Source organism: Cavia porcellus, unplaced genomic scaffold, assembly GCF_034190915.1.
Source record: "Cavia porcellus strain 051 isolate PalLab524CR breed Dunkin Hartley unplaced genomic scaffold, mCavPor4.1 scaffold_6, whole genome shotgun sequence".
Taxonomy (NCBI): Eukaryota; Metazoa; Chordata; class Mammalia; order Rodentia; family Caviidae; genus Cavia; species Cavia porcellus.
The window spans coordinates 100408261-100421353 of NW_026947489.1; the positions used below are offsets into that span (position 1 = coordinate 100408261).

General features: G+C 33.9%; 1 protein-coding gene across 7 annotated transcripts in view; it reads right to left on the reverse strand.

Moving 5' to 3' along the window:
* Positions 1 to 13093, reverse strand: part of Far1 (fatty acyl-CoA reductase 1) — a 57501-nt gene that overhangs the window by 3910 nt on the left and 40498 nt on the right. For 6 of the 7 annotated variants that reach the window (XM_023563272.2, XM_063251869.1, XM_063251866.1 and 3 more), the window contains 4 exons: positions 12194 to 12261; positions 10565 to 10736; positions 3436 to 3565; positions 230 to 357 (listed from right to left, as the gene is read on the reverse strand). In XM_023563272.2, coding sequence (XP_023419040.1) covers positions 230 to 357; positions 3436 to 3565; positions 10565 to 10736; positions 12194 to 12261 — 498 coding nt within the window. Of the gene's footprint in view, positions 1 to 229; positions 358 to 3435; positions 3566 to 10089; positions 10262 to 10564; positions 10737 to 12193; positions 12262 to 13093 lie in introns of all 7 variants that reach the window. The other variant, XM_063251867.1, reaches the window with a different exon arrangement.

Consider the following 13093-nt stretch of genomic DNA (forward strand, 5'->3'; position numbering starts at 1 on the left):
GAAATATGAGAAAAAATGGTGATTTTTTAAAACTCAAGTTTATTTTATTTCATGCTAAGCACACACTGACAGTAAGTCTGCACTATCTTAAGCTAAATCAATACTGCCATAATTCCAACCCAAGAGTAAGCATTTTCCTAAATATAATAAATAATAGATCAGTTTACCAGAAACATTTGTGTATTATTTCATAAAGAAGACAAAACATACTCAAACATGTAAAACTTACTTGTTCAAATGCTTTCTAGCTGCAGGAAGACCAGACATTTCTTCATTCAAAACATATTTCTTAGTTCCCATGCAGTAGTTTTCTATATATTCTGCCCAATGTAACTGTCGTACATCAATATTGAAGGTCTACATTAAAAAAAAAACTTACTTAGTAGCAATTTTTTTTCAAACCATCAAATATTCACTTCTTCTAAAGGGCTATCCAAAGACACGACTATACGAAGTTTAAATACAAGATTAACTACCTCTATTCTCCTAACACATCTATGCATTCTTTACTTCTTTATATACATTTTTACTTCCTATCTGCATTCTCTCCTTTCTTCCTGTGCATCCAAGAAAAAACATTAAAACTAGCTTATGGGTTTAGATAACAATTACTAGACCATTTGATAAAAAAGGAATATAAATCAGAAGATGATTTTCATGGCAAAATAAGAGGACTATCTATTGCTCAGTGTTCCTCAGGATACAGACAAAAGATTATGATCATGCTTGTGTGAGTAAATGGCTTGCTACACCATTACTTATCTAAAAATATCAAATTTGAGGGAAAAAATGCCACTGTATCACCAAAATATGAAAATATAACTACACTAACATGGAGACTTGCCTTAACAAGGGAATATTATGGAATTCTACAGAGACAACAAGAATGGAATAGAAGCAATATGTAAAACATAATGCCTGATAACTTCCCCCAAATGATGCACAGAATGAAAAAAAACATCAACCATACACGCATACATACCTAGATACATGAGAATACGTCAGAAAAAGACCAGATAGATAACTTCCAAGATAGCAAGTATTAGACTACTAGTTGATTTCTCAACAAAGCAATGGAAGCCAAAAGACTGAGATGTTTCACAAGTGTTCAAAGGAAATTACTTCTAACATACAATTACTGTATAAAATTACTACATAACATAACTTATCTAAAATTCTACACCAGTGTAATTACCTATGAAAAATAAAAGTAAAATAAAAACATTTCCAGAAGAATACAAACTGATACAATCTGACATCAGCAGAATATCCACAGTAGAGGAAGTATACCATGAGATATTTTTCAGAAAAGGAGAATGAATATAGAATGCAGATTGATTCCAGAAAGGTAGAAGAAATGAAGATTTTAAGGGTGATTATGCTGGTTAATCATATGAATAGTTAGTATATAGACTGTACTAGTTTGAATACGCCCTTCCAAAAACATTCCAAAGAAATTCAATTTCCAATGCAACAATGAGGTCCAACAGGAGGTGACCAGGTGTTGCAGGCTCTATTAACCTTGTAGATTAAGGTTAATTGTAAAAGGACTGTGATCTCAAATTTAATCATTTGCTCCTTGTCCTTCTACCATGGCATGACATAACAGGAAGGCCTTCACCAGATGCCAGCCCCTTAAGATTCCCAACCTCCAGAACCATGAGCCAACTTCTGTTTATTACAAATTACCCCATCTCAGGTCTTCTGATTACCCACACAAAACAGACTAAAACTGACTGAAAAAAACATAATGCCTGTCACACTTACCTTATATAGAATTAAAACATGTACCAGTAGTAGTACATAGGCTTTGGCCTTTTATTACCCATGAAAGGTAACAGTATGAATCTATATTAGGCCTTGCCAAATTAAGGAAAGATACTGTTATCTCAAAAATACCCTATTAAAACAATTATTTAAAAAAATGCAACTAAGATGGGTGAGGTAAACATGAAACTGCAAAACAAAACCATCTCGCTCCCCCTAAAAACAGATAAAAAGACAACCTAAAAAGCAAAAAAAGAAAACAAAGCATTAACATTTAAACCACAAAGTATCAGGAATTAAGTCATGGATTAAGTCTTTCAATAAAAGGTCAAAGATTACAACTGGGAGCAAAAAAGAAAAAGAAAAACAACTACATGCTGCTAACAATAAACACAGCTAAAAGACAAGCTGACAGACTGCCATAGAATTTAAATAAATCATTTAGATTTTGTTCCTGACATAAAATTAAGGTTAAAAGGACAAAATGGTATAAGATATAACAGGAATTCCATAAGACAGTAAGAGAATGGTGCAGAGGCCGTATGTGAAGAAATAACATCTAAGGATTTTTCCAAATTGCTGAAAGACACTCATCTTCACATTCAAAAAGCCCAACCAAAACAAATTATATTTTCAAAATTTTTACTTTTAGTATATGTTTGCAACAAATAATGATTACATTCATTGTAGGCAGTTGGTATATTCTGTTACACATCTTAATTCTTTTTAAAAACCATAGACATGTTGTTAGTAAAAATGTGGAACACCAAACATAAAAGTAAGATGTGAAAAGCCAGGAATAAGTAATTTTCTATAAAGGAAGAATAAATCACTGACTTTTCAATAGCAACAATTTAGACAAAACATAAAAAGAAAGTTACCTTTAATGTGCTGAACTAATGTTAAAAGACCTAAGCTCACAATCAAAAGCTGGAGTTAAGTACCAGTTAGGAACTAAATCATATTATGGTGTTTGGATATGTACTGGGAACAAAACAAAACCAAAAACGATCATAAAGATCTTAGAACAAAGACATTGGTAAACATATAGCTAAATCTAAAACACTGAATGAACAAAACTCTGTCCTTATGGGCTTAAACAGAGCACTGAAATGTATAAATATGGGAGGTTATATGGTTGGTGGTGGTAATTACAACAAAAACATTTTAAGATCCTAAATATTAAAGAGGAGGCCACTGAAATCTCTTAAGACTGTTAGGTATACATGTTAAAATATCTAGGATAACCTCAAAAACAATACATACGAAGAATTTAAGTTTCAAATGAGCAGAGAGAAACTGTGGAGTGACAAAAAGTAAAAGTATGAAAAACAAAATGATTTTTTTTTCCTAAAACTCAGAAAACAGGCATCTATCTGAAGGAAAAACACAAAAAAGATGTTAAATCACGCTTGGGAAAAGGAGTTAACATATTGATTATATTTTGAAAATGCTTTTGCCACTGTCAAATACATTAAACATCCTAAGATAAAGCACTTTTTATCTCCTCATCAATAATTATGATTGAAGCTCTAATGAGATTACAAATAGATCAATGACTTTCTTGTTGCATAATGGTAGTGGATAATCTTTACTTCGCAGGCAGCTTAGTAGTTCTTTAATTGGTATACTACTTATTTTCTAACATAAAACTGTAGTAATACTTACCTTTTTATCTTCAGGGTTTAGTTGATTCATTAACATAGTGACATTATCAGTATTCCAACCCCAAGAATTACTTGTGAAATATTCAAGAAACACCATAGCTTTGTGAAGACGAGTTATTGTTTTCATCATCCTGTATGACAAAAATGTATAGATTCATATAGTGCCTAGATGAGGAAAAATCCCCATCACTATCCAGAGTACCAGTTTCCCCCAATTTGGAAATCAGCATTAAAATTATAATATGTAATTCAGTAAGTGAAACAAACCAGCGGAGAATAAGAGTATTTCTGCATCTTGTGAAAACATTTTATAAATTTAAAGTGGAAGAAAAAGCCAAAACAAAATTTTGGAAGTAGCAGCAAATGAATTTAATACTACTTAACAGAGTTCTGCTGAAAAACAGAATCCTCAACATATATCCAATACCATTAGTGTTAAATTTTATATAAAAAATACTAAGCAAATAAATGGCTTCAATTCATTTTTCCTTTTTTTTTGTTTACGTTTTAGTTCAGCTGCGTTCACTAAGATGTCCTGTGAATTTACAACATACTTTGTTATAATCCCAACTCTTCAGCATTATAGAAGCAAAGTATGCAGAAATGCTCACTGCCATTTAGTCAAATCTATTAAAAAATACATATATATGTACACATACACACAGAAACTTTCTTTTTTAACACCGATTGGCCCCAATCTTGATTATCTGTATGTGCTGTGAAATCAATGACTCGAGTGGAATACTTTTGAAACAGATATTCATTCCTTTCCCCTCATCCCTCACAAGATTCCTCTTAGAGAAGTATAACACTTATTAAAAAGAGCAAGGAGCTGTAATCTTTGTATCTTGTTTTATTATCACTCACTGTAAGTCATTGTTATCATAACACTAATCTTAGCAGTAACATCTATATGACAATAATTACCTACGATAAGGAAAGAGAAAAAAGAACTTTTTGAAACACATACACACCAAGAAAAAAAATCCCAGCTTCTAAAAACAGAAAAATAATCTGTGGAGAAATACTTGAAAATAATTCCATAAGAACCACCATTATGTGCTAATTAGAAAGTCCCAAATTAGGAGCTTTAGAAATAGGGAATATGGGAGAAAATTACAACATTAGAAATAGAAAAATCAAAACAGTATCACCAGCTAAGTGACTCTGGTAACACATTCAAGTACATTTAGAAAGAAGCATTGAATACAGAATACTGAAAGAAAGTAAGGTGATAGTGACTATGCAAAGAAAAACTATTTCATTCAGTGAAGTAACTTCAAAATAAAACCTCCATTAAACATTAAGAAAAATGATCAAACATCAAAAGCTGTATCTGGGCAGGAATAATTCACATAGAAAGAACCTGGCGATAGGAGCCAAAAGATACACACTATTTTTAGGGAAATAAAAAGCATTTTTCTTTCAAAATGAGATATAATAGATTCATTCATCAATACATGTCACAACTAGTACAGTACATCTGAATCATAGCACACACAAACACACACAGTTATCATGCCCAACTCCTTGGTAATTTTTACCTATTTTCAGACTGAATCAAGAAACAATTAATCCTAAAATCAACCCTAATTCAGCTATTCCAAAAATAACTATTATGAAAGATCGGGGAAGGTACTGAAAAGCCATATATATGAAAAATTTAGAGAATACTTATCAGGCAATAAAAGTACTGGACTGAATACTGTTAGAATAAAAAGAAAATGTACCTCTATCCTTTGGTTAAACATGTTAGAAACATGGTTAGAAAGCTGACTACAGGCTATGAACAGTATGGGTATTTATTCTGCATTATGGCAACCCATAAAATATAATCAATTACAATCCTTTGAAGCAGGTTAAGATCTTAATACTCATTTAATCTTGGGTTTCTTAACCTCACCTATCCTCTGAGTCAGATAATTCCTGGGGGAGAGAGGCTGCCTTGAGCACTGTTAAAATGCTCTGGCAACATCCACATCCTCTACCTACTAATGCCAGCAGCACCACCTCTCAACACTAGCTGTAACAGCTAAAAGTAGCTTTAACATGTCCCCAGCTGAGAACCACACAGATAAAAAATACTAAGTTCAGAGAAATAAAGCTACAGTTATGACAAATAACCATAAACAAGACCACAAAGCTGTATTTTTAGATTTTGTTTCCAATGACAAAATGTTGTATTTCAAAAGCTAGAATAATTTACACTGCTTCTACATGCAGTACCAAATAGCCTGGTCCCTACTATCAACCAAGAATCCATATAATGCACATTGGAGTTACACTATAATTAGGTTAAGATATACAGCAAGCCAGATTTTTATTTAGCTAACACTCAACATAAATGAGTAAAAGGGGAACTCTGAATGACATGAGTTTATTAGGCACTATATTAGGACCTCGATATATGGGGGAAAGCTCAGTACCTTGGCTCACTAAATATCTGAAATTAAGTATTATAAATTGTAAAATTTGGGGGCTGGGGGTTTAGCTCAGCTGCATAAGCACCTGCCTTGCAAGCAGGCGGTCGTGAGTTCAATCCCTGTACCAATAAAAAATAAAAAAAAAATTGTAAAATTTTGTACTTAACATTTACAAAATTGCCTAAATTAAAGAACAAAAAGCCCTTTCATGGCCCTTGTTGCTTTTAGTTTACACTGTACTCTCCCAGAAGTCAAGGACTCCTCCTTTGATACTCAGCCTTATGCAGGACAAATGTCAGGTATGCAGGACAAATGACTGTTCACTTGATGCACCTGATTTAGAGAAGATTTTAATTTCCAAAGAGGGATGCAATATTATCTCTCATTGTACATGTTTATCTACAATGTTGCCTAGATTATCTTCATTCTATCAAGAGGCAAAGGTAACTTAAAACTAACAGAATAAAGCAGAAATGATACTGCATGACTTCAGAAGCTATCTCAGAAAAGGTGGCAAGTTTTCTGCCTTGCTTACTGGAATACTCACCTTTAGGTACCATGTGTGCTGTCCAGCTATAAGGAAGCTCAAACTAGTCCATGTGCAGAGACCACACGGAGAGGCTCAGACTACATGAAGAGAGAAAGGACCTGCCATGCCAGCTCCACTACATGCTTCCTCCCCTTTACCACCAGTGTCCCTGCCCCAGTGTCTGTCTTACTACTGCCACCATTTAGAAGACCTGGAGCCAGAATCACCCAGTCAAACCGTTCTAGAATTCCTGACCCTCAGAAATTTGGACACGTATCTTAAGTAACTTTTTTACTGAATACTTAAGTTTGTAGTGATTGGTAATACAGCACTAAAAACAGGAACAGGGCTTAGCAATACTGGGAGTGAAAGGCTGCTAAAATGCAAATCTAAAACATACAGTATTAGCATTAGGTGGCAGGCAAAGCCTGTTAGACCTTTAAGGGGCTCATTATTCAAATCTGAAAGGACCAGGAAAAGAATGCTAGTGGTGAAAGATCTGAAGAGCTTTGAGGAAGCTGTTGGTGACAGCTTATACTGAAGAAATTAGAGGCTGGCTTTGGCTCCATGGTACAATACTTGGCTAGCATTTCCAAGGTTCTGGGTTCAACACCAGCACCCCCACCCAACACATTTTGGGAAGTGGAAGAAAAAACAAAACCACCACTTGTGGTAACATGGAGGATAACAGAAACTACACATAATAAAACTCAACCCAGCTGATGTTTCTTGAAAGATCTTATAAAAGGAATTATTTGTTGCATGAAATTTGGAAAGAATAAGTACCAGTCAGATTTCCCATTGCTGGACCTAATACCCAATGCCCATAACTTAAGGAACATTTAATGTGAGGAATTCAGTCCATGGCAAGCTGGCTCCAATGCATGGAAGAGCAGAGACTTTAGAATGACATGATTTGGTGCCTCATAGAACCATTTAGACTGCCAGAAGCTTTCTTCAGATCTTAGGGACAAGGGTCACAGAAACCCTAGTAAATGAAAGGCAGGACTCAAGACATCTCAAGGGATCTAAACGATTCTGTCCCACAGCAACCTCAGACCCTACATCAAAAAGACTTTGTCTCAAAGAGGTTTGTGAATATGGCTTTTGTCTAATGAGTCCATTGCCTTAAAATTCACAAATCCTTCACAACTTTTTTTAAAGCAATCACATCAATTTACATATAAAAAGACACAGAGGAACACACAAAATGAAAATAGGGTCCTGTATCAAGGATCAGCAAACCAAGGCCTACCTATCAAATCCACACCTGTTTTTATAAATATACATTTACTGGAACACAGTCATATTACCTTCGTTTTTGAGAGACAGTCTTGCTAAGTTACCCACACTGGCAATGAACTTGAGAACCTCCTCCCTCAACTTCTCAAGTAGCCAGGAAAAAAGTGGGTTCTTAGGATTACAGCATGCACCACCATGCACAGCTTGCTTTCAATCTTTAACAGCTGAGTTCAGTAGTAGCAACAGAGCTCAACAGAGAGAAAACCTGAAGTGTTTACTATATGGCCTCTTACAAGAAAAATCTGGTGACTCTGCCCTGGACTCCTACTAAGTTTCTAGAAAAAAAAAAGTAGATACCTAGGCTAATTCATTTCATGCTCATGCCATTTTTTATGGAAAAAGGATGACTGGAGAAAGCAGAATCAGCAGCCTCTGCAATTTCCAAGTGAGGGACTGAGTCCTAATCAAGAAATTATCAACATATACCTGACAGTCAAAACTGTCATGAATCATTACTTACTGTGTGCCACTCATATCCCCTCGTTCTGCAAACTGAAACCATTATTTTATACTTCTCTTATTATCACATATTGCAGGTATGGGGAGATGGCAACTTGTTTTAATTCACAGGTTTTCAGATTAATACTTTAGGAAATTTTGGGAAGCTCTATCTGTAATGCCACTCACTCCAAAACAGTCCACTTTGCAACTGGATCTGACTTAAATGACAAAACCTTGACTTCGAGCTGATGTCACTGGGATCTTGAGGGAAACTGTATTAACTATACTTTCCATGTTGGAGGAATAATGTTTTGACCAGAAAGTTGATGGTAGCAGACTGCACTTTCCAAAAATGACTCAAAATACCTACTGTCTAACTTGTCTGTTTATAACATGATCTTGACCATATTCCCTTTCCTTGAGTCTAAGAGGATGCATGATTAAGTGAAAAAAGCGAAAGTGATAATGCATGACTTCCTCAGGCAGCTCAGAAAAGGCAATGTTGCTTCTACTTTTCTTGCTGAAATACCTGCTCTGTGAAGCCTTTGGCTACCATATAAATTAAAAGTAACTTTAATTTCCTTAAATGCTACCAGTAGGCCTTTCAAGACTGCATGAAATGATACTGACACTGCGTGGAGAGTCAACAACTCTTGGTCCCTAGCTATTTCATGGTGTTTACATCATACTTTAGCTCTTTCAGCTCATCTGTAAAAATATGAAAGTCCCCAATCCAAGCTGATTTCTTCTCAAATTCCTGATCCTGAGAGAAATAATATATTGAAAAATAATTAATAAAGTGTTTACTGCTGTTTTAAACCACTAAGTTTAAGATGATTTATTATGCAGCAGTATGTACTCTGAACCATTTAGCAAATATACTTAGTCATTTTTGTAAGTTCACTGAGCCCCCTTTCTCAGTATAAGGCAATGTGACATTCTTTAACCTTTTACCTTTTTGGAACCAGTTTTGAATTTTCTACCCTAACATGTCATTTTCACCTGCTTTTCAGCCATAAATGAATGCTGCAAAATGGTAAATGTTCCATTTTATAGATCATCCTTGAAAAACTTGAAACCATTTCATTTAAAGTTTTTCAATTCAATACCTCTCACGTATTTCAATACTTAATATACGAATTAGGAAATCATGACAAGCAAACTCACAGGAAATAGTACAATTAACTCAGATCCTGATACACTGTAACTGGCAGATACCTCACTTTTATTTTTGAGCAGCTGATGGAAGTTCTGGAATCAGCATCTTCTTTATCTATATAAATACTGAAATCCTGAACTCTCCAATCAAAGGCTTCACTGTAATATCAATGTAATTGAGTAAGTATTTTTATAGTACATTTCACTATAACTGTGTGGTAAAGACAGAACATTTTCTGAGATTTCATTGAAAAAAAAATGAAAGAAAGGATACTACAACTATAATAAAATACAAAGTTTTGCATTTGTTATTAATTTTTTTTTAATGATGCCATCCCCAACCCAGAAAATTAGTCAGAAACTGTAATTACCATATTATAAGCTGAATGGACAGATAAACCAATTCAAGTAATTAATTTTCTAGAAATCTCCCTATACTTTTCACATAAACCTGCACCAACCACCTAAAGCAAAATATTTTACCCTTAATCCCCTGTAAAAATTCTCTCCTAGGTTTTTAAGAGAGAAAGGACAGGGGCTCAATTTCAGCTTATAATAACAATGACAACCTGGATATAGGACATTTCTTATGTTATGGAATTTTGGTGGGTCAATGACCCAGTGAGATCCAGTTAGTCTCCATAAATATCTTAAATTTCTAAGAAATGCCCTACTATCTTGATTGTGATTGTGATTAACAAGGTTAGTAGTTCTAAGGTAAAGCTCATGCTAGCGACGTTTTGTCTCTCCAGCAAGCTTCCACCACCTTACCAATAAATAGTGTATTTACTACTATTCTTACCACGGTTTCTGACCTGTCAACCTGAGAGCAAGATCGAGCAATAATGCAGGTACTGTATGTCTGACACCCTTCCAATAACGTAACAACAGGTTGTTGGAACAGAACTTAAAACTGGGGTGCCTTATTACTTGGTTAAAAGGATTCATCCTGAAGAAATGAGTTATACAACGTTCTGTAGGAAAAGTAAGCATCAAAGCATTTTGAATATTATTATTCAGAAAAGTACCTAAAATTAGACCTAAAATTCAATACATGACAATAATTTATCATCCAAACTTTTAGAACAAATTAGTGACTTACAACACTACCTTTGCTTTCCTGACAAAGTCTTAAATTCGAGTGTCTTCTCATTCACAAAAGGCCATTAAGCCTCATCATAAGCATAAAACAGATACATAGTTAATAGGCATTTTAGTGTAAGCATGGGTTGTTTAACAGTCAGAGGAACAGACAAGACAGAGCTAGTCACCATTACCTTGGGCTTCTTCCAGTCATCCTGAGGTAGATATCATACAGGAATGCTGGGGCCTTATGGCTTACAGCAATCCAGTAATGATATAAAAGGTGATTGGAGGTTAGATTTACATTGGGCCGTCTGAAGGCCTGTTCGAGAGGATTCCTCTTGAAAGTGGAAATTACATGGTATTCTGAGGAAGAAAAGTTGTGTAACAGCTTTGATAATAACCATGTAATGAAGTTTTGAAAAAAAATTATGTTTTTACAATGCAAAATACAAAGATGTCAGATATTGTTTATTTAAAAAAAAAAAAAAACTTTTCTACTCTATAATAGCTAAGAGAATATGGGGATTGCTGAACTCAAGTGGTTTAAAAACTGCCACTGTTTAGGAACCTAAGTAGATGAAGGAAGTTTTGCTAAAATTCACTCTTTAAAATCTTTGTAATATTTTACCATGTCAGTTTACAATGTATGTCACTTCCTATATGTCACCTCTTATGATAGCTTCTTTCTTTCTGTTCCTCTTTCCAGATTCTTATTACTGTACTTATTTAAAAGAGAAAAGGAAAATCATCATCCTTTGCTTATAATTAAGATGATCAAATTAACATACATCAAACAGGCTTAAAACAACCCAAAAGTAATCTCTACTGTAATTTACTTAGGTTATTCACTGGCAACACAGTCAAACTTGATATAATCTGCCAATACATCAATGGAAATGTATATTGAGATGGTCACTAAAAAATTATGTTCCAGTTGATTTTTTACTAAATTTTGTAACACAATGGAAGACTAAAATAAACTTCATTTTAAAGTGTCTCAATATTATTAAAAGAATACCAAAATAATTATCGTAAAACCATTCTAGGTTTTATTTATTTTTATATGCTTTAATGATTAATCTTTAAAGTAAAAATATCATAGGAAAACCCTAAGAACAAATGTTATGGAAGATTTACTTTAAAATCGAAATTATACTGCAGGTGTAACAAAAGTTACTCAATTAAAAGTAAAATCTATTAATATAGCAATGCCATAAATTTACTTTAAATATGAAATCACTGATCAACAATTTAAAAAAGATTCAGTTTCAATAACCTTAAGTTATACTATTCCTATTTTAAAACTAGTAACATACATACTAGCTGCTGTGGTGTGGGTTTAAATAAGATTAAGAAAGGTCAGCAGAAAATATTCTAGCCAACATGTATCCTAATTCCTTCAATTTTTACTCTGAAAACAACTTGATAAAGCAACTATGTTAAGTGGAAGTGATTATGCCTTTAGATTGGCAACATTAAGGACTGAGGGTGCTCATGCTGGAGAAAAAGCACTGTTTCTATGCCACAGGTCATCTATGAAGGCTGCTGCAATGGTAACAGAAAACCGCAAGGTTCAGTCACAGTGGAGTGAATAGGAGGAATATATGCTGCGGGGTATTCTGACATTTATCAAACACTACTAAGGATGGACCACAAGGCAGCATTGGTCACTGTTATTCTAAAATGGCAAGTAAAATACAAATAAATTCAAAATTCAGTGGCCTTAATGCCTCATAGATGCTCTAACATTAAAATCTCAATGGACATTTTAAATTCTTTCAGATCTATTTTAACATTCAAAAACACAGATAAAATCATACCAACTTCACCCCAATGGAAAGGATTAGTGCTGCCTGTTGTACAGTTATATACCATGATGTTTCTTGGTCTGCAAAGACAAAGATGAAAAGTAATGAGATGTAAAGAGACCAAACTTACTCAATCTGCAATCTACCTCATACTGAGGTAGGAAGAGTTCAGGATAACAAGTACTTTTTCTATACTGATTATATACATTTATGTTTGCAATTTCCAACTATACTATAACCCTCCTATACCTCCAAAATTATAAATACAGACTTTTTTATTTTTTCCTTGTCTTAAAAATGTCTTGTTTTTAAAAAATAAGGAAAATAATCACAATCAATCTTAGCTCTTTTTCATTTTCAGAGGGTCAAGCTGAAAAAAACTGTGGACCAAGTTACCTTTTGCCAAAACAACATAGTAATATAATCACATTCCTCCTTTTTTAAGGACATAAAATACTGACTTCAAAAATAAGGACACTTTATGAAAAAGTAAGTTAAAAAGTAGCTTAATGTTTGTTTCCTGCAAATGTTAAAATTATTGTCTTTTCAAGGGATGTTCGTGCATTCATTAAAACTGTTTAAACCGTTCTCTGAATTTCAATGTTTTTATCTCAAATTTAAACCAGATTTTAGTTGAGATTAAAATATCACCTTTGGAGAGGACTTCTTCCCCTAATCTTAATCACTAATCAACTTATATATTCTGCAATGTGTACATGAGAATTGATGTTAATTTTTTTCACTACTACAGATGGCCCACTGGTCCATGTATGCCTACAATACACCAACGTGTGCAGTTGACAGTGGTATTACGTGCATGTTAGTATGGCAATATCAGACTAAGGAATCAATTAACATTAGCAGTTCCATTTTCTCGGTTACTACATATTTAACAAGCAACATTACCACCTC